The sequence below is a fragment of the Leucoraja erinacea genome, chromosome 25, assembly GCF_028641065.1.
Source record: "Leucoraja erinacea ecotype New England chromosome 25, Leri_hhj_1, whole genome shotgun sequence".
NCBI classification, from domain to species: domain Eukaryota; kingdom Metazoa; phylum Chordata; class Chondrichthyes; order Rajiformes; family Rajidae; genus Leucoraja; species Leucoraja erinaceus.
The window spans coordinates 24372070-24393775 of record NC_073401.1 but is presented as its reverse complement, the minus strand read 5'-3'; the positions used below and the strand labels follow the sequence as shown (position 1 = coordinate 24393775).

The following is a 21706-nucleotide window of genomic DNA, read 5'->3' as shown; positions in this document are numbered from 1 at the left end:
GGAAGAAACTGTCCCCGTATCAGGAGGTGTGCGTTTTCACACTTCTATAAGCTGACGGCCACCTGACTGGACGCCTGACCTCTCCCACCCTGCGTCCAGCAGGAAGAGTCGGAAGCTGACCTGAGCAGTTTGTTTTCTCCAGCCCAGCCCTGCCCAGTCAAACTCACCCCAGCTGTATCAATAGGAAAGTTTAGCCTTTATCTTATCCACGTTATCAGATGCCATGACGTGATCCGTGGGACTGAACCTGGACGTTGGTCGAGGCTGACTATAAAAAGCATGGGCTGAGCATTCAGAGTATTGATTCCAGGACTAGACACAGCAAACTAAGATGTTGGGGCTACTTCTGGTGCTTCTTCTCTCAGGTAACGAGTCTCTCCCCCGCCTCAGCCTTGCCTTGGATGTTGGTTACAGGTCAGAGAGTCATACGCCGTGGAAACAGGCCCTTCAGCCCACATCGACCAACCTGCTCCACCTACATAAGCTTCTAAACCTGTCCTATCCATATACCTGTCTAATTCTTAAACGTTGCGATAGTCCCAGCCTCAACTACCTGCTCTGGCAGCTCGTTCCATACACCCACCACCCAACGTGTGACAAGGTGACCCCTCAGATTCCTGCTAAACCTGTCCCCCCTCGCTTTAAACCCATGTCCTCTAGTTCTCGAACCTCCTATCAGCAAAAGACTTTATGCATTTACCTGATCAATTTCTCTCATGATTATATACACCTCTATAAGATTCCCCCTCATCCTCCTGCGCTCCAGGGAGTCCCAGCCTGCTCAACCTCGCCCTATAGCTCAGACCCTCGGGTCCTGGCAACATCTTCATGAATCTTCTCTGCACCCTTTCCAGCTTGACAGCATATTTCCTATAACATGGTGCCCAGAACTGAACACAATACTCTAAATGCGGGATCACCAACATCTTATACAAGTGCAACATGACCTCCCATCTGTGTAAGAAGGGAACTGCAGATGCTGGTTTACACCAAAGATGAACACAAAATGCTGGAGTAACTCAGTAGGACAGGCAGCTTCTCTGGAGAGAAGGAATGGGTGACGTTTTGGGTGGAGACCCCTGGTCAGACTGAGAGTCAGGGGACCTCCCAATGTCTATACTAAACACCCCGACTGATGGTCTCATCTGCTAACTTGCCTGTTCTTCCCCTTCCCCTGGTGTAGCTGGTGCAGAGGGCGGTTCCATGACCTCCAGGAGCCTCGTGCAGTTCCGTGGGGTGATTAAATGCACCATTCCCGGCAGCAGCCCACTGCAGACATTCAACGACTACGGCTGTTACTGCGGATACGGTGGCTCCGGGACTCCGATGGATGAGCTGGACAGGTAGGTGGGGGGTGGAGACAAGACATAGACGTTGACGAGAGGCGGCCCTTGTTAACACCATTCATCACCATCATCGTGTGGAGGTGTGGTTGATGTACTGGGTGAAGTGTATTTGTCCATCCTTGTGGACAAAGGATGACAAGATTGCTTAGGATGAAAGAAGGTGTCTCTTCCAAGCCATTTGTCAACTGTTGGAGGTCATGTCCAGCTTTGAGCCAGAGTAATTTTACGGGACATGCGAGTGGCAGAGTGGTGCATCTAATCGAGTTCCTCCAAGCCGGACGGCACGGTGGCGCAGCAGCAGAGTTGCTGCCTTACAGCGCTTACAGCACCAGAGGCCCGGGTTCGATCCCGACCACGGGTGCTGTCTGTACCGAGTGTGTACGTTCTCCCTGTGACCGCGTGGGTTTTCTCCGAGAGCTTCGGTTTCCTCCCACATGCCAAAGGCGACAGGTTTGTAGGTTAATTGGCTCGGTATAAGTGTAACTTGCCCCTAGTGTGTATAGGATAGTGTTGGTGTGCAGGGATCTCTGGCCAAAGGGCCAGGTTTCACATTGTATCTCTAAATTAAACTTATCTAAAGTAAAATTGGTTATCAGACAAAAGGCAAAGTGTGGTCTTTCACAACCTGTGAGCAGTGAGCTACTGGTTGTTGCTGACCACAATCAAAAATTGGGCTGAGGGGACAAATGTTTTAGTTTTAGTTGATGTCCCCCTCCTCTCCTCCCCTCCCCTCCCCTCGCCCGGCCATCTTTGTGTCCCAGGGGCACCTCCTGTAGCCGAGCTTGAAGGCACAGGAGGCATTATCCCGCTTCACCCTCCCCACGCTCCTCACGTCCTTGTCCCTCTTCAGATGCTGGCTCATGCTGCCGGTGGTTCTTGTGATTGTTACGTGTGTTGAGCTGAAAGCTATCCCCCGAGCTGTTCTCTGAGCGGCAGTTTCCTAATGTGACCAATGCTTTTGCAGGTGCTGTCAGATTCACGACAATTGTTACACGGAAGCCACAAACGTGGAGGAGTGCTGGCCAATCTTTGACAACCCTTACACCGAGATCTACACCTACACCTGCTCCAGTAACTCAGTCACCTGCAGCAGTGAGTATGGGACACACCTGTATTAGTTAGTTCAGTTTAGTATCAACTAGTATAGTCGTTTAGTTTAATCTAGTTTAGTTTAATCTAGTTTAGTTTAGTTTAGTTTAGATAAGATTAGTTTAGTTTAGTAGTTTAGTTTAGATTAGTTTAGTAGATTTAATTTAGTTTAGTTTAGTTTAGATTATTAGTTTATATTAGTTTAGTTTAGTTTAGTTTAGATAGTTTAGTTAGTTTAGTTTAGATTAGATCAGATTAGTTTAGATTAGTTTAGTAGTTTAGTTTAGATTAGTTTAGTAGTTTAGTTTAGTTTAGTTTAGATTAGATCAGATTAGTTTAGTAGTTTAGATTAGTTTAGTTTAGATTAGATTAGTAGTTTAGTTTAGTTGTTTAGATTAGTTTTCAAAGGGCCTGTTTCCATGTTGCACCTATAAATTAATCCATTAATATGAAATGTTATAATGTATTATAATAAAGATATATTTCATTACTTCACAAATTAACTTTTCTAATAGATATGAGAGAATAATGATAATAATCAGTTTTTTTAGGGTCATAGTATTTGTTCGGCAGAAATTTAGAGATTCTACACAATTGAATAATTAACCGTATAGTTCAGGTTACAACGTATTTTAACAGGTAGTTGATATTGAGATGAGTTAAACTGTCAGATTTCTGATTTCAACCGATGAAACTTGAGGCTGTAAAACAAGGTTTGTATACGAGGAGAAAATTACTAGGAATGTGTAGGAAGGAGCTGCAGATGCTGGTTTAAACCAAAGACAACCACAAAATGCTGGAGCAACTCAGCGGGACAGGCAGCATCTCTGGATAGAAGGAATGGGTGTCGTTTCGGCTGAAGAATGGTCTCCCATTCCTTCTCTCCAGAGATGCTGCCTGGCCCTGCTGAGTTACTCCAGCATTTTGTGTCCATCCTCGAGGAAATTACTAGCAAAGGATTCACCATTTTCACTTTAAACTATGCGAACACTGTCATGCCAAAGTTACTGCAGGTTTCCCACAAACATTGTGAAAACTAGAACATTATATTTTATATAATATGATATAAAAAGTTTGGTAATTTTTGCTCGAATGCATCTTTGACAATTTTCACCTGCCTTTTGTTTCCTCAGGCAAAAATGACAAGTGTGAGATGTTTATCTGTGAGTGCGATCGCAAGGCAGCCATTTGCTTCTCCAAAGCAAAGTATAATCCTGACTTCAAGGACATGGACCAGTCGCTGTGTCACTAGCAGCTCCATGTGGCCATGTGCTTACAGGCTACACATTGTACAGCAAATAGTTCCCTTCTAATTGTGTCTTGTAGTTCTTCTTATCGAGTCCACATCACAAGATTAGATATCCACACTTCTCAACATCTTGTAGTTTATCCCCAGGAACTCTCATCAACCCCGCTCCCCAAATTTACTGCGTTAATGTAATGGGTAATCTGTGGAATTCGTTGCCACTGACGGCTGTGGAGGCCAAGTCAGTGGATGTTTTTAAGGCAGAGATATATAGACTCTTGATTAGTACGTCAGGGTGTCAGGGGTTATGGGCAGAAGGCAGGAGAATGGGAAGTGGACAAAAGTGCTGGAGAAACTCAGCGGGTCAGCAGCATCTATGGAGCGAAGGAAATAGGTAAAATTTCGGGCTGAAACGTTGCCTATTTCCTTCGCTCCATAGATGCTGCTGCACCCGCTGAGTTTCTCCAGCACTTTTGTTAACCATCGATTTTCAAGCATCTGCAGTTCCTTCTTAAACGCAGGAGATTGGGGTTGAGGGGGAAATATAGATCAGCCATGATTGGATGGCGGGGGAGACTTGATGGGTCGAACTGCCTAATTCTGCTCCTATCACTAATGAACTTATGAACATGAATCCCATTTCGATCCAACACTCCTTATTCCGTTCCCTGGTCACCCAATCCGTGCCACCCTGAAGCTTAAGAACTGGATCACTTCAATCTTCCTCCCAATGACAGCAAATTCTGGTTTGTAAGTCCCTTCCCCTGGAACACAATCTGAAAGTAGCTGTGGCCCGTTTCATAGAGTCATGTAGCTCAGAAACAGACCCTTCGGCCCACCATGCCCATGCCAACCACACTAACCCCATGTAATAGCATCTGCTCTGTGGCCATCCATGCCGCGATGACCACCCAGCCCATCAAATAACCTCTGGAAAGTGGAGCTGGCGGAGGGTGGTTGGGCAAGGTGGGCTCTTTCTCCCCCTCTTATTGACCGGGGCCTCTACCATGATCACGTTGCCCGAGACCACCACCACCGCCCTCTCCCATCATTCCGGCCACTTCCCTCTGGCACCCACCAGGTCACCTCATCTGACAAACACTGGGGGAAATGTGGCCCCATGGTTCCCACTCTGTGACGCAGACCACACTCACACCACCCCATTTCTCACACTGATGTGGCCTGGCCATGCATTAGATGTTTGACCCCGTGTGGCTGAGGTTCACCGTTGCCCTCGGGAGCAGGGGTGAGGCGGGCAGTGGATCTACTGACCTACCACACGCAATACTCCCTTCGTCATGTATCTGTACACTGTGGACGGCCCGACTGTGGACCGGATACAACTCGGACTCCTCCCACCTGCACACGTTTTCAGATGACTCTGCAATTGTGGGCTGCATCAGTGATGGGAGGGAAGCTGAATACAGAGGTGTAGTCAACGGCTTTGTCGCGTGGTGTGGGCTGAATCACCTACAGCTCAACACCGACAAGACTAAGGGGTTAACGGTGGTGGACTTTAGGAGGGGAGGAGCACCCCTGTCCCCTGTCTCCATCCGTGGTGTGGATGTTCAGTTTACCAGGGAGTACAAATACCTGGGAGTGTACCTGGACAGTAAACTGGACTGGTCCAGGCACGCTGAGGCCCTGTACAAGAAGGGACAGAGCCGGCCGTACTGTTTGAGAAGGCTCTGCTCCCTCAACGTCTGCAGTGAGATGCTGCAGATGTTCTACCAACCGGTGGTAGCCAGTGCCATCTTCTTCGCTGCTGTGTGCTGGGGCAGCAGGGCGAAGGCTGCGGACGCATCCTGGACAATACAGCCCATCCCCTCCATGACACACTGGTCAACCTGAGGAGCACCTTCAGCAACAGACTGGTTCCACCAAGATGCAGCACAGAATGCCACAGGAGATCCTTCTTCCCTGTGGCTATCAAACTGTACAACTTCTCCCGCTTCAGTCGTGGGGTATACTGACTCCCCTCCCCCCCCCCCCCCCCCCCCCCCCCCAATCTTTGCACATCCCCAATCCTTTCCACTCGTCACTTTAATTTCATGTTTCATGTATTTTGTGTTTTATGACAGTTGGCAGATCAATTTCCCTCCTGGGATGAATAAAGTTCTATTGCATTGTACTGTTGTATTGTGCTCATGTGCTCACTCTCTAGAATTTAGAAGATTGAGAGGGGATCTTATAGAAACTTACAAAATTCTTAAGGGGTTGGACAGGCTAGATGCAGGAAGATTGTTCCCGATGTTAGGGAAGTCCAGGACAAGGGGTCACAGCTTAAGGATAAGGGGAAATCCTTTAAAACCGAGATGAGAAGAACTTTTTTCACACAGAGAGTGGTGAATCTCTGGAACTCTCTGCCACAGAGGGTAGTTGAGGCCAGTTCATTGGCTATATTTAAGAGGGAGTTAGATGTGGCCCTTGTGGCTAAGGGGATCAGAGGGTATGGAGAGAAGGCAGGTCGGGATACTGAGTTGGATGATCAGCCATGATCATGTTGAATGGCGGTGCAGGCTCGAAGGGCCGAATGGCCTACTCCTGCACCTAATTTCTATGTTTCTATGTTTCATGTGCAGTCTTTCTGCTGACTGGTTAGCATGCAACAAAAGATTTCACTGTACCTCAGTACATATCACCATACACTAAACTACCTCGAACTACTCTGCCCGAGTCTCCCATCTAATCCTATTCTGCACACCCAGTGCCGCTCAGCATACACAGTATACGTAGGCTAGCATAGTGGCACAGTAGGTAGTGCCACTGCCTCACAGTGCCAGAGACACAGGTTCGATCCTGACCTCAGGTGCTGTCTGGGTGGAGTTTGCACGTTCTCCCTGCGTCCGCATGGGTTTCCTCCGGGTGCCCCGGTTTCCTCCCACATTTCAAAGATGCGCTATGGAGCCATGAGGGAGGAGCTGGCCAAAGTTGACTGGAAAGATACCCTAGCAGGGATGACAGTGGAACAACAATGGCAGGTATTTCTAGGAATAACACAGAAGGTGCAGGATCAGTTCAGTCCAAAGAGGAAGAAAGATTCCAAGGGGAGTAAGGGGCGACCGTGGCTGATAAGGGGCGTCAGGGACGGTATAAAAATAAAAGAGAAGAAGTACAACGTAGCAAAGATGAGCAGGAAGCAAGAGGATCGGGTAATGTTTAAAGAGGAACAGAAGATAACTAAAAAGACAACACAGGGAGAAAGGATGAGGTAGGAAGGTAAGCTAGCCAAGAATATAAAGGAGGACAGTAAAAGCTTCTTTAGGTATGTGAAAAGGAAAAAATTAGTTAAGACCAATGTTGGGCCCTTGAAGACTGAAAAAGGTGAATTTATTATGTGGAACAAGGAAATGGCAGATGAGTTGAACAGGTACTTTGGATCCGTCTTCACTAAGGAGGACACAAACAATCTCCCTGATGTACTAGTGACCAGAATATGTGGGGTGATGGAGGAACTGAAGGAAATCCACATTAGGCAGAAAATGGTGTTTAGTTGACTGATGGGATTGAAGGCTGATAAATCCCCAGGGCCTGATGGTCTGCATCCCAGGGTACTTAAGGAAGTGGCTCTAGAAATTGCAGACGCATTGGTGATCATTTTCCAATGTTATATAGATTCAGGATTAGTTCCTGTGGATTGGAGGGTAGCTAATGTAATCCCACTTTTTAAGAAAGGCGGGAGAGAGAAAACAGGGAACAACAGATCAGTTAGCCTGACATCGGTGGTGGGGAAGATGCGGGAGTCAATCATAAAAGATGAAATACCGGCACATTTGGATAGCAGTAACAGGATCGGTCCGAGTCAGCATGGATTTACGAATGGGAAATCATGCGTGACTGATCTACAGTGAAATGTTTTGTATTGCGTACAACGTGATAATATCATACAGCAGTATGGATAAGACCAGGCATAGATGAACAAAAAGTGCGATGGTTGTGGTGTAAGTATAGTAGACTTCACCGAGGCAGTACACGAATAGTCGCCACTTTCTGGTGCCAACTTGTGCCCTTCAAGTTTCAAAGCTCTTAATAGTGCAGAGTCTTATTTTGGCCTTAAAGAGCCATTGTCCTGGTGTCACAACTGGGCTGGTGTGTTAATTCCGGATCTAATCTGGTCCAAACACCAAATACAAACACTGGAAAAATCCAACTCTGAATCTCTTAACCACGAACAAAATCTCTCCTGTATTAAAGCACGACGTAAATTTAAACCAGGGCTCCCGCAATCAGGACTCTTGGCCCTTATCCCTTCTCGAAGTTTCTTATCCCTTCTCTAATTTTCCTTCCCATTAATTCTGGATTCTTTGGTAACTTTTCCTGTACTCACTTCCCCTTCAACTCCATCTTTATACTCCCAATTTGTCAATCCCTTACCCCCACACTTTAGTTTCAACCCGCACGTGTAGCACTAGCAAACCTGCCTGCCAGAACGTTGTTCCCCCTCAAGTTAAGGTGTAACCCGTCCCTTTTGTACAAGTCACTCCTACCTCAGAAGAGATCCCAGTGGTCTATCAATCAAGCCAGTGACCCATGTTTGATCCTGACCATGGGCGCTGTCTGTAAGGAGTTTGTACCTTCTCCCTGTGACTGTGTGGAATTTCTCCTGGTGCTCCAGTTGATGTGCAGAGTCTTTAGGTTAATTGGTTTCAGTAATATTGTCCTTATGAGTGTAGGATAGGAATTGGCCATTGTACATTGAAGGAAGAAACTGCAGATGCTGGTTTAGTCCAGCTGGTTAATTGGCTTCCGTAAATTGCCCCTTGGGTGTGGGATAGTGTGCGGTGATCACTGGTCAGCGTGGACTTTGTGGGTTAAAGGGCCTGTTTCCACGTTCCATCTCTAAAGTTTAGAGTCTAACCTAAACTAAACTAATCTTAACTCAACTAAGAATCCCGACCCAAAATGTCACTTATCACAGAGATGCAACGACTCAATTAGTTACTCCAGCGCTTGGTGTCCTGTCAGGTACAGGTTATGTTTGCCAGTTGAATGGAGAAGATCCAAGAGCAGTCCCAGCCCATACTTGCTTTGACGGTTCTTTCTTGCTGTGACATTTGTGGTTTGACACAAGAGTGAGACACAAGAAATGAGACACCATGCAACCTTGAACATGCTCAAATCATTTTAATAGATTATAGAAAATACACGACCACCACCTTCGTTAACTGAGCCACAGACAATGTCATTAAGAATGACCATTAGATACGATCATTGCAGGATTTAGTAGTGACAGCATTAATTAGAAGAAAGCCCTGGACTGTGGGTGTGAACATCCCAATAGGATGTAAACCTGGATTTTCAATAGGATTCCCAAATGCTGCTACATTCATATTTTGGAGAGGGAGTGAGGATATTGGACACGGATAATTGCACATTTTGGTTATGAACGTTATGGGAAGAGACACAAACCAGAATTAGCTTTCACTGCAGGGAGATTGAAGCGATCCAGTCTTTAGCTTCATGAGTGGCACAGATAGTGAAAGACGGTGAGAACGGGATAAGGAGTGTTGGATTTAAATGAGATTACTGATTACATTAACGTAGCAAATAAGGAGATCGATCAATGGTCCCTCGAGTTGCTGGAAGCAAACTGCAGGATGCAACCTGTAAGGCAAGTATTCCCCACAGAGTCGAGGAGACTCGTAAACGCAGGGACACGTTGAGGCCCTATTTACATTTCCGCATAAACTTGTATTTTGGATTGTACGTGGGTTGTGCGTTGGCGAAGCAAGCGGCCGCATTGCGATCACATTCACAGACAAACTTCGCACATTTATAATTGTTACCTGAAAAGAAACAGAAAACACATTATTTAGAACATATTGCCCATGGATTGTGAAGACAATAATTTTCCAAACCTCTCCTGGACCATACTCACAGTCGCAAGTGACGGTCTTTTCTGAACAGGTGTACTTGTAGAGCACAAGTGCGGGACCTTCGCTAAATGTGCAGCCCATTTCCGCAGCCGCGCCATAACATTTGTCGTGTGTCTGACAGCACCTGCGAGAACATGGGTCATGTCAGGTAGGAAACACTGCAACCATGATCAACACAACACTGATGGTTTGCAGCAGCACAAACATCACATGCAGCAAAATAGTCCCGAGGTGATCAGAGCGGAGGCGCAGCGGTAGAGTTGCTGCCTGACAGCGCCAGTTACCCGGGTTCAATCCAGACCTCAGGTCATATCTGTGTGGAGTTTGCACGTTCTCCCTGTGACCCAATGAGTTTCCTCAGGTGCTAAACTCAGGTGCTCCAGTTTCCACCCCATACCCCAAAGACGTGTGGGTTTGTAGGTTAATTGTGCTCTGTAAATTACCCCTTGTAGGTATGTTACAAAACCTACCTGAATCGTGTCTGAGCATCTGCCCTACCCCGTGTGCGCGATTTTGGCGCTGTTTAGAGGGGGCGGGTTTAAAACACGATTTTTACTAGGCTGTTCCAATCGAAAATGTTCAGCCTAGTAAATCATTAACGGAAAATCGCTGGAAGACCCCGTCGCAAAAGGTATTATTAGTTTTTATGGCCTTGTATAATATTCATAGTAGTTTAAAAATCACTCTCTCAATCCGCAACCTCTCGCAGCCCCAGGGTTTTATAAAGCAAACAATTAAAGGTATGTACCTTATTTTTACATTAAATGGGGCTTGTATATAACCCTGCATATAAAGTTTTCTATAGCGAGTAGTTCATTTTGGGCTCTTTATATCCCGCAGTATTTTTCTGGGCATTTGAGGGCACAAATCCAGCGCAATGTGAACGTTCTAAACCAGCGCGTTCACAGGAACCCACTAGAAAGCCGATTTAAATGGACTTTAATTTGCAGCAATTGAACACTAAATTCCTTCCATTTGGCCTATAAATTGATGTAAATGAGATTTAAAAATCATGTTTTATTGTGAGTTATTTGTGAATATTATTTGGACACTTGGGCTATTTAAAAATGTTAATCATTCATTAAGAAATGGATAGATGTTTAGAACTAGTAATTGAAGTTTGAAATTAGCTACAATTGGGTAACTAACTAATTATATGCTTTAATTTCAGGTCATCCAAGTAAGATTATTTTATATTTGTTTCAGAATGCTTCAATCTATGATAACTGAAAATTTCATTCAGTTCTCTTAATTATTAAGAAGGTTATGGGCTTTTGACTGTCCACGATCACAGCTTTTTTGTTATGTCCATAGAAAATCAATAGGGAACAAGATGCTAATTTCCGTGTATGAAAATGGCCAAAACTTTTTTATTACTTGAGATATGAAAGTGAATTAGGTGTCAAATTAAACTTATTGTTATGCTTTATCTGATGGGATAAAATTGCAGACTTGATTTTTTAAATCTCAAAATTTTGTAACATTGCTACCCCTTGTGTGTCGGGACTGTGACTAGTGTGAACGATGGTTGGCATGGACCCGATGGGCCAAATGGCCTGTTTCCATGCTGTATCTGTAAACTAGAATGGCTCCAACCCCTACGCGACAATATAAGTCAGTGGCACCCAAGAATATTTCATAAAACATACATTTCACAGCTCATGGGAAAATCTATTGGAATATTCTGAATGTGAAGAATGAACGGCCTGCAGTGAAGGTTCAATCCTGCAGCTTCAGTAAATGGAGACGAACAATTGTCTGGGCCAGAGCCAGCCCTGGCCTGCAATGTGTGTGACCCGGCTCCAGACAGACCTCTGCATCGACCCACCTGTCCAGATCATCCACCGGTTCCCCGTGTCCACCAGGCCCGCAGTAACATCCGTAGTTGTTGAAGGTTATAAGTGGGTGGCTCCCTGGGATGACGCACTTAATAATATTGCTGAACTGCACGAGGTTTCTGGGCTGAAGGGACTCAGTGTCACCGCCGGCTACACCAGGGGGGAGGCAACCTGACAGAAACAAACACGTTAGAACATCAAGCAAGCAACATCCAAGGCAAGGCTGAGGCGGGGGAGAGACTCGTTACCTGGGAGCAGAAGTACCAGAAGTAGCCCCAACATCTTCGTTTGCTGTGTCTAGTCCTGGAATCAATACTCTGAATGCTCAGCCCATGCTTTTTATAGTCAGCCTCGACCAACGTCCAGGTTCAGACCCCTGGATCACGTCATGGCATCTGTTAATGTGGATAAGATAAAGGCTAAACTTCCGTTGATACAGCTGGAGTCAAATTTGACTTGGGGGGGGGGGGGGGGGTGAACTTGACTTGACTTGAGTTTGACTGGGCTGGAGAAAACAAACTGCTCCGGACAGCTTGGAAATGGCGTAGTAGAGGTCAGGCTACACCTTGGCCGTGACGCTGTGCACAGTCTCATGGTCGTTAGTCAGTCTGGGCTTCCATGAAGGAGGCGCTGGATTGGGCAGGTGGACGTGGATCTGTAGACAACCCTCATAGAGAGAAGAATACCGCAGTTGTCTCTTTCCTTTTGGCCTTCAATTTTAGAAGGTGGATTACCCCTTGCGTGCCCGGAGTGTCGACTAGCAATAAACGACAGATATATGCATGCACACATTTATGAAAGTGGGAGTTATTTTACAATTAGAACATTGCAAATAGAACATTGGAACACTAAAATGGATGTTAATGTTTAAGAAAGAACTGCAGATGCTGGAAAATATGAAGGTAGACAAAAATGCTGGCGAAACGCAGTAAGTGAGGCAGTATCTATGGAGCTAAGCGATGTTTCGGGTCGAGACCCTTCTTCAGATGGATGTTAATGTTCCCTCATCAATTCTAATTCACTGGGTGCTTGGGTTTAAAGTCTTTATTTGTATTTCAGTACAAATTTGTCGCTTAATCATCTTGGCATAATTGTAAATTGACCCTAGTGTGTGTAGGATAATGTTAGTGTGCGGGGATTGCTGGTCGGCACATCCAACATCCATGGAACCATGCAGCAGCTGTGAAGCACAAACTCCCCCCTCCCACTCCCACACTGACCTTTCTGTCCTGGGAACATTAACATCCTTCGAATTTTCCAGCATCTGCAGTTCTTTCTTAAACATTAACATCCATTTTAGTGGCTATTGAGTGAAAATAAGCCCAAATTGAATTTCTGTGCAGCAAAATATATTGCTCTTCCACCAGTGATCACTCCTGCAAATTAATCATATCTAATAAAACCAGTGTTGTTGCTTCATGATGAAAGTTTGGTCAACTTTGCAATAATTCTCTAACGAGAATTGAGAATTGAGAATTCAGACTGACTAACGACCATCTGACTATGGACAGCGTCACGGCCAAGGTGTAGCCTGACCTCTACTACGCCATTTCCAAGCTGTCCGGAGCAGTTTGTTTTCTCCAGCCCAGTCAAACTCAAGTCAAGTCAAGTTCACCCCCCCCCCCCAATTCAAATTTTACTCCAGCTGTATCAACGGAAGTTTAGCCTTTATCTTATCCACATTAACAGATGCCATGACGTGCTCCAGGGGTCTGAACCTGGACGTTGGTCGAGGCTGACTATAAAAAGCATGGGCTGAGCATTCAGAGTATTGATTCCAGGACTAGACACAGCAAACGAAGATGTTGGGGCTACTTCTGGTACTTCTGCTCCCAGGTAACGAGTCTCTCCCCCGCCTCAGCCTTGCCTTGGATGTTGCTCGCTTGATGTTCTAACATGTTTGTTTCTGTCAGGTTGTCTCCCCCCTGGTGTAGCTGGCGGTGACACTGAGTCCCTTCAGCCCAGAAGCCTCTTGCAGTTCAACAAGTTGATTAAGTGTGCCATCCCAGGGAGCATCCCACTTTTAACGTTCAACAACTACGGATGTTACTGCGGGCTTGGTGGACAGGGGAAACCGGTGGATGATCTGGACAGGTGGGTCGATGCAGAGGTCTGTCTGGAGCCGTGTCCCACACATTGCAGGCCAGGGCTGGCTCTGGCCCAGACAATTGTTCGTCTCCATTTACTGAAGCTGCAGGATTGAACCTTCACTGCAGGCCGTTCATTCTTCACATTCAGAATATCCCAATAGATTTTCCCATGAGCTGTGAAATGTATGTTTTATGAAATATTCTTGGGTGCCACTGACTTATTGTCACCTAGGGTTTGGAGCCATTCTAGTTTACAGATACAGCATGGAAACAGGCCATTTGGCCCATCGGGTCCATGCCAACCATCGTTCACACTAGTCACAGTCCCGACACACAAGGGGTAATTTACAGAGCACAATTAACCTACAAACCCACACGTCTTTGGGGTATGGGGGGAGAAACTGGAGCACCTGAGTTTAGCACCTGAGGAAATTCATTGGGTCACAGGGAGAACATGCAAACTCCACACAGATATGACAGAGGTCTGGATTGAACCCGGGTAACAGCAACTCTACCGCTGCGCCACCGTGCCGCCCTCACTGTTCCTGCCTGACTTCAGGCAGCTCCTGGTTGCACGCATTCCCATCCCACAATGAGTCTCCCACCCCACCGCCCACAGGTCCAATGTGGATCTCAAACCTGCTCAGGCTGGTTCCGCTCTGATCACCTCGGGACTATTTTGCTGCATATGATGTTTGTGCTGCTGCAAACCATCAGTCAAAGTGTTGTGTTGATTATGGTTGCAGTGTTTCCTACCTGACATGACCCATGTTCTTGCAGGTGCTGTCAGACACACGACAAATGTTATGACGAGGCTAAGAAAATCGGCTGCAAAAATTTTAATAACCCCAAAGCTGTGGGCTACAAGTACACCTGTTCCTTATTTGCTACGTTAATGTAATCAGTAATCTCATTTAAATCCAACACTCCTTATCCCGTTCTCACCGTCTTTCACTATCTGTGTCACTCATGATGCTCAAGACTGGATCGCTTCAATCTCCCTGCAGTGAAAGCTAATTCTGGTTTGTGTCTCTTCCCATAACGTTCATAACCAAAATGTGCAATTATCCGTGTCCAATATCCTCACTCCCTCTCCAAAATATGAATGCAGCAGCATTTGGGAATCCTATTGAAAATCCAGGTTTACATCCTATTGGGATGTTCACACCCTCAGTCCAGGGCTTTCTTCTAATTAATGCTGTCACTACTAAATCCTGCAATGATCGTATCTAATGGTCATTCTTAATGACATTGTATGTGGCTCAGTTAACGAAGGTGGTGGTCGTGTATTTTCTATAATCTATTAAAATGATTTGAGCATGTTCAAGGTTGCATGGTGTCTCATTTCTTGTATCTCACTCTTGTGTCAAACAGTATTGTGATCACAGTTCGGGTCCAGTGATCACAATACCATTAGTTTCAATATAATTATGGAGAGGGACAAAACTGGACCTAGGGTTGAGATTTTTGATTGGAGAAAGGCTAACTTTGAGGAGATGCGAAAGGATTTAAAAGGAGTAAATTGGGACAGTTTGTTTTATGGGAAAGATGTGGAAGAGAAATGGAGTACATTTAAAGGTGAAATTTTAAGAGTACAGAATCTTTATGTCCCTGTTCGGTTGAAAGGAAATCATAAAAATTGTAAAGAGCCATGGTTTTCAAGGGAAATTGGACACTTGGTTCGGAAAAAGAGGGAGATCTACAATAATTATAGGCAGCATGGAGTAAATGAAGTGCTTGAGGAGTATAAAGAATGTAAAAAGAATCTTAAGAAAGAAATTAGAAAAGCTAAAAGAAGATATGGGGTTGCTTTGGCAAGTAAGGTAAAAGTAAATCCGAAGGGTTTCTACCGCTATATTAATAGCAAAAGGATAACGAGGGATAAAATTGGTCCATTAGAGAGTCAGAGTGGACAACTATCTGCAGAGCCAAAAGAGATGGGGGAGATATTGAACAGTTTCTTTTCTTCGGTATTCACCAAGGAGAAGGATATTGAATTATGTGAGGTAAGGGAAACAAGTAGAGTAGCTATGGAAACTATGAGGATCAAAGAAGAGGAAATACTGACACTTTTGAGAAATATAAAAGTGGATAAGTCTCCAGGTCCGGACACGATATTCCCTTGGACATTGAGGGAAGTTAGTGTAGAAATAGCAGGGGCTATGACAGAAATATTTCAAATGTCATTAGAAACGGGAATAGTGCCGGAGGATTGGCGTACTGTGCATGTTGTAAAACATGCGCAGCCCATCAAATAGCCTCTGGAAAGTGGAGTTGGCGGAGGGTGGTTGGGCAAGGTGGGCTCTTTCTCCCTCTTATTGACCGGGGCCTCTACCATGATCACGTTGCCTGAGACCATCACCACCGCCCTCTCCCATCATTCCGGCCACTTCCCTCTGGCACACACCAGGTCACCTCATCTGACAAACACTGGGGGAAATGTGGCCCCATGGTTCCCACTCTGTGACGCAGACCACACTCACACCACCCCATTTTCTCACACTGATGTGGCCTGGCCATGCGTTAGATGTTTGACCCCGTGTGGCTGAGGTTCACCGTTGCCCTCGGGAGCAGGGGTGAGGCGGGCAGTGGATCTACTGACCTACCACACGCAATACTCCCTTCGTCATGTATCTGTACACTGTGGACGGCCCGACTGTGGACCGGATACAACTCGGACTCCTCCCACCTGCACACGTTTTCAGATGACTGCAATTGTGGGCTGCATCAGTGATGGGAGGGAAGCTGAATACAGAGGTGTAGTCAACGGCTTTGTCGCGTGGTGTGGGCTGAATCACCTGCAGCTCAACACCGACAAGACTAAGGGGTTAACGGTGGTGGACTTTAGGAGGAGAGGAGCACCCCGGTCCCCTGTCTCCATCCTTGGTGTGGATGTTCAGTTTACCAGGGAGTACAAATACCTGGGAGTGTACCTGGACAGTAAACTGGACTGGTCCAGGCACGCTGAGGCCCTGTACAAGAAGGGACAGAGCCGGCCGTACTGTTTGAGAAGGCTCTGCTCCCTCAACGTCTGCAGTGAGATGCTGCAGATATTCTACCAACCGGTGGTAGCCAGTGCCATCTTCTTCGCTGCCGTGTGCTGGGGCAGCAGGGCGAAGGCTGCGGACGCATCCTGGACAATACAGCCCATCCCCTCCATGACACACTGGTCAACCTGAGGAGCACCTTCAGCAACAGACTGGTTCCACCAAGATGCAGCACAGAACGCCACAGGAGATCCTTCTTCCCTGTGGCTATCAAACTGTACAACTCCTCCCCTTCTGTCGTGGGGTAGACTGACTCCACCTCCCCAATCTTTGCACATCCCCAATCCTTTCCACTCGTCACTTTAATTTCATGTTTCATGTATTTTGTGTTTTATGACAGTTGGCAGATCAATTTCCCTCCTGGGATGAATAAAGTTCTATTGCATTGTACTGTTGTATTGTGCTCATGTGCAGTCTTTCCGCTGACTGGTTAGCATGCAACAAAAGATTTCACTGTACCTCAGTACATATCACCATACACTAAACTACCTCGAACTACTCTGCCCGAGTCTCCCATCTAATCCTATTCTGCACACCCAGTGCCGCTCAGCATACACAGTATACGTAGGCTAGCATAGTGGCACAGTAGGTAGTGCCACTGCCTCACAGCGCCAGAGACACAGGTTCGATCCTGACCTCAGGTGCTGTCTGGGTGGAGTTTGCACGTTCTCCCTGCGTCCGCATGGGTTTCCTCCGGGTGCCCCGGTTTCCTCCCACATTTCAAAGACGCGCTATGGAGCCATGAGGGAGGAGCTGGCCAAAGTTGACTGGAAAGATACCCTAGCAGGGATGACAGTGGAACAACAATGGCAGGTATTTCTAGGAATAACACAGAAGGTGCAGGATCAGTTCAGTCCAAAGAGGAAGAAAGATTCCAAGGGGAGTAAGGGGCGACCGTGGCTGATTCCAAGGGGCGTCAGGGACGGTATAAAAATAAAAGAGAAGAAGTACAACGTAGCAAAGATGAGCGGGAAGCAAGAGGATCGGGTAATGTTTAAAGAGGAACAGAAGATAACTAAAAAGACAACACAGGGAGAAAGGATGAGGTACGAAGGTAAGCTAGCCAAGAATATAAAGGAGGATAGTAAAAGCTTCTTTAGGTATGTGAAAAGGAAAAAAATTAGTTAAGACCAATGTTGGGCCCTTGAAGACTGAAAAAGGTGAATTTATTATGTGGAACAAGGAAATGGCAGATGAGTTGAACAGGTACTTTGGATCCGTCTTCACTAAGGAGGACACAAACAATCTCCCTGATATACTAGTGACCAGAATATGTGGGGTGATGGAGGAACTGAAGGAAATCCACATTAGGCAGAAAATGGTGTTTAGTTGACTGATGGGATTGAAGGCTGATAAATCCCCAGGGCCTGATGGTCTGCATCCCAGGGTACTTAAGGAAGTGGCTCTAGAAATCGCAGACGCATTGGTGATCATTTTCCAATGTTCTATAGATTCAGGATTAGTTCCTGTGGATTGGAGGGTAGCTAATGTAATCCCACTTTTTAAGAAAGGCGGGAGAGAGAAAACAGGGAACAACAGATCAGTTAGCCTGACATCGGTGGTGGGGAAGATGCGGGAGTCAATCATAAAAGATGAAATACCGGCACATTTGGATAGCAGTAACAGGATCGGTCCAAGTCAGCATGGATTTACGAATGGGAAATCATGCGTGACTGATCTACAGTGAAATGTTTTGTATTGCGTACAACGCGATAATATCATACAGCAGTATGGATAAGACCAGGCATAGATGAACAAAAAGTGCGATGGTTGTGGTGTAAGTATAGTAGACTTCACCAAGGCAGTACACGAATAGTCGCCACTTTCTGGTGCCAACTTGTGCCCTTCAAGTTTCAAAGCTCTTAATAGTGCAGAGTCTTATTTTGGCCTTAAAGAGCCATTGTCCTGGTGTCACAACTGGGCTGGTGTGTTAATTCCGGATCTAATCTGGTCCAAACACCAAATACAAACACTGGAAAAATCCAACTCTGAATCTCTTAACCACGAACAAAATCTCTCCTGTATTAAAGCACGACGTAAATTTAAACCAGGGCTCCCGTAATCAGGACCCTTGGCCCTTATCCCTTCTCGAAGTTTCTTATCCCTTCTCTAATTTTCCTTCCCATTAATTCTGGATTCTTTGGTAACTATTCCTGTACTCACTTCTCCTTCAACTCCCTCTTTATACTCCCAATTTGTCAATCCCTTACCCCCACACTTTAGTTTCAACCCGCACGTGTAGCACTAGCAAACCTGCCTGCCAGAACGTTGTTCCCCCTCAAGTTAAGGTGTAACCCGTCCCTTTTGTACAAGTCACTCGTACCTCAGAAGAGATCCCAGTGGTCTATCAATCAAGCCAGTGACCCATGTTTGATCCTGACCATGGGCGCTGTCTGTAAGGAGTTTGTACGTTCTCCCTGTGACTGTGTGGAACTTCTCCTAGTGCACCAGTTGACATGCAGAGTCTATAGGTTAATTGGTTTCAGTAATATTGTCCTTATGAGTGTAGGATAGGAATTGGCCATTGTACATTGAAGGAAGAAACTGCAGATGCTGGTTTAGACCAGCTGGTTAATTGGCTTCCGTAAATTGCCCCTTGGGTGTGGGATAGTGTGCGGTGATCACTGGTCAGCGTGGACTTTGTGGGTTAAAGGGCCTGTTTGCACGTTGCATCTCTAAAGTTTAGAGTTAACCTAAACTAAACTAATCTTAACTCAACTAAGAATCCCGACCCAAAATGTCACTTATCACAGAGATGCAACGACTCAATGAGTTACTCCAGCGCTTGGTGTCCTGTCAGGTACAGGTTATGTTTGCCAGTTGAATTGAGAAGATCCAAGAGAAGTCCCAGCCCATACTTGCTTTGACGGTTCTTTCTTGCTGTGACATTTGTGGTTTGACACAAGAGTGAGACACAAGAAATGAGACACCATGCAACCTTGAACATGCTCAAATCATTTTAATAGATTATAGAAAATACACGACCACCACCTTCGTTAACTGAGCCACAGACAATGTCATTAAGAATGACCATTAGATACGTTCATTGCAGAATTTAGTAGTGACAGCATTAATTAGAAGAAAGCCCTGGACTGCGGGTGTGAACATCCCAATAGGATGTAAACCTGGATTTTCAATAGGATTCCCCAATGCTGCTGCATTCATATTTTGGAGAGGGAGTGAGGATATTGGACACGGATAATTGCAGATTTTGGTTATGAACGTTATGGGAAGAGACACAAACCAGAATTAGCTTTCACTGCAGGGAGATTGAAGCGATCCAGTCTTTAGCATCATGAGTGGCACAGATAGTGAAAGACGGTGAGAACGGGATAAGGAGTGTTTGATTTAAATGAGATTACTGATTACATTAACGTAGCAAACAAGGAGATCGATCAATGGTCCCTCGAGTTGCTGGAAGCAAACTGCAGGATGCAACCTGTAAGGCAAGTATTCCCCACAGAGTCGAGGAGACTCGTAAACGCAGGGACACGTTGAGGCCCTATTTACAGCTGGATTTATCCATACTCTTGTATTCTTTTTTGTACGTGGGAAATGCTTTGGCGAAGCAAGCGGCCGCATTGCTATCACATTCACAGGCAATCTGCGCACATTTTTTATTTTTACCTGAAAAGAAACGGAAAACGCATTATTAGGAACATATTGCCCATGGATTGTGAAGGCAATAATTTTCCAAGCCTCTCCTGGACCATACTCACTGCCGCAAGTCACGGTCTTGTCTGAACAGGTGAACTTGTAGGGCACAAGTTTGGGGTGCTTGTGCAATATGCAGCGCTTGCTCTTAGCCGCGCTATAACATTTGTCGTGTGTCTGACAGCACCTGCAAGAACATGGGTCATGTCAGGTAGGAAACACTGCAACCATAATCAACACAACACTTTGACTGATGGTTTGCAGCAGCACAAACATCATATGCAGCAAAATAGTCCCGAGGTGATCAGAGCGGAACCAGCCTGAGCAGGTTTGAGATCCACATTGGACCTGTGGGCGGTGGGGTGGGAGACTCATTGTGGGATGGGAATACTTGCAACCAGGAGCTGCCTGAAGTGAGGCAGGAACAGTGAGGGCGGCACGGTGGCGCAGCGGTAGAGTTGCTGTTACCCGGGTTCAATCCAGACCTCGGGTCATATGTGTGTGGAGTTTGCACGTTCTCCCTGTGACCCAATGAGTTTCCTCAGGCGCTAAACTCAGGTGCTCCAGTTTCCCCCCATACTGTGACTAGTGTGAACGATGGTTGGCATGGACCCGATGGGCCAAATGGCCTGTTTCCATGCTGTATCTGTAAACTAGAATGGCTCCAAACCCTAGGCGACAATATAAGTCAGTGGCACCCAAGAATATTTCATAAAACATACATTTCACAGCTCATGGGAAAATCTATTGGGCTATTCTGAATGTGAAGAATGAATGGCCTGCAGTGAAGGTTCAATCCTGCAGCTTCAGTAAATGGAGACGAACAATTGTCTGGGCCAGAGCCAGCCCTGGCCTGCAATGTGTGGGACCCGGCTCCAGACAGACCTCTGCATCGACCCACCTGTCCAGATCATCCACCGGTTCCCCCTGTCCACCAGGCCCGCAGTAACATCCGTAGTTGTTGAACATCCGCGTCGGGTTGCTTTCGGGGATGGCGCACTTAATCAACTTGCGGAACTGCAAGAGGTTTCTGGGCTGAAGGGACTCAGTGTCACCGCCGGCTACACCAGGGGGGAGGCAACCTGACAGAAACAATCACGTTAGAACATCAAGCGAACAACGTCCAAGGCAAGGCTGAGGCGGGGGAGAGACTCGTTACCTGGGAGCAGAAGTACCAGAAGTAGCCCCAACATCTTAGTTTGCTGTGTCTAGTCCTGGAATCAATACTCTGAATGCTCAGCCCATGCTTTTTATAGTCAGCCTCGACCAACGTCCAGGTTCAGACCCCTGGATCACGTCATGGCATCTGTTAATGTGGATAAGATAAAGGCTAAACTTCCGTTGATACAGCTGGAGTCAAATTGTAATTGGGGGGGGGGGGGGGGGGGGGGGGTGAACTTGACTTGACTTGAGTTTGACTGGGCTGGAGAAAACAAACTGCTCCGGACAGCTTGGAAATGGCGTAGTAGAGGTCAGGCTACACCTTGGCCGTGATGCTGTCCATAGTCAGATGGTCGTTA

The 21706-nt window shown here is 46.2% G+C and overlaps 4 protein-coding genes across 4 annotated transcripts; 2 read left to right on the top strand and 2 right to left on the bottom strand.

The window, feature by feature from the left end:
* Positions 1-306: 306 nt before the first annotated feature.
* Positions 307-4025, top strand: LOC129709122 (phospholipase A2, minor isoenzyme-like). The gene is made up of 4 exons (XM_055655243.1): positions 307-365; positions 1184-1343; positions 2311-2438; positions 3569-4025. The coding sequence occupies exons 1-4, from the start codon at positions 332-334 to the stop codon at positions 3685-3687; spliced, it is 441 nt and encodes a 146-aa protein (XP_055511218.1). The 5' UTR covers positions 307-331; the 3' UTR covers positions 3688-4025.
* Positions 4026-8786: 4761 nt separating this feature from the next.
* Positions 8787-11789, bottom strand: LOC129709286 (basic phospholipase A2 pseudexin B chain-like). The gene is made up of 4 exons (XM_055655555.1): positions 11644-11789; positions 11386-11566; positions 9560-9681; positions 8787-9467 (listed from the first exon to the last, which is right to left on the bottom strand). The coding sequence occupies exons 1-4, from the start codon at positions 11675-11677 to the stop codon at positions 9349-9351; spliced, it is 456 nt and encodes a 151-aa protein (XP_055511530.1). The 5' UTR covers positions 11678-11789; the 3' UTR covers positions 8787-9348.
* A 1369-nt stretch (positions 11790-13158) lies between these two features.
* On the top strand, positions 13159-14836 carry LOC129709121 (phospholipase A2 superbin b-like). Its single transcript, XM_055655242.1, has 3 exons — positions 13159-13231; positions 13309-13489; positions 14266-14836. Exons 1-3 carry the CDS (start codon positions 13198-13200, stop codon positions 14384-14386), a joined length of 336 nt encoding a protein of 111 aa, XP_055511217.1. The 5' UTR covers positions 13159-13197; the 3' UTR covers positions 14387-14836.
* Positions 14837-19449: 4613 nt separating this feature from the next.
* On the bottom strand, positions 19450-21416 carry LOC129709119 (phospholipase A2-like). Its single transcript, XM_055655239.1, has 4 exons — positions 21346-21416; positions 21088-21268; positions 20252-20373; positions 19450-20159 (listed from the first exon to the last, which is right to left on the bottom strand). Exons 1-4 carry the CDS (start codon positions 21377-21379, stop codon positions 20035-20037), a joined length of 462 nt encoding a protein of 153 aa, XP_055511214.1. The 5' UTR covers positions 21380-21416; the 3' UTR covers positions 19450-20034.
* Positions 21417-21706: the final 290 nt, after the last annotated feature.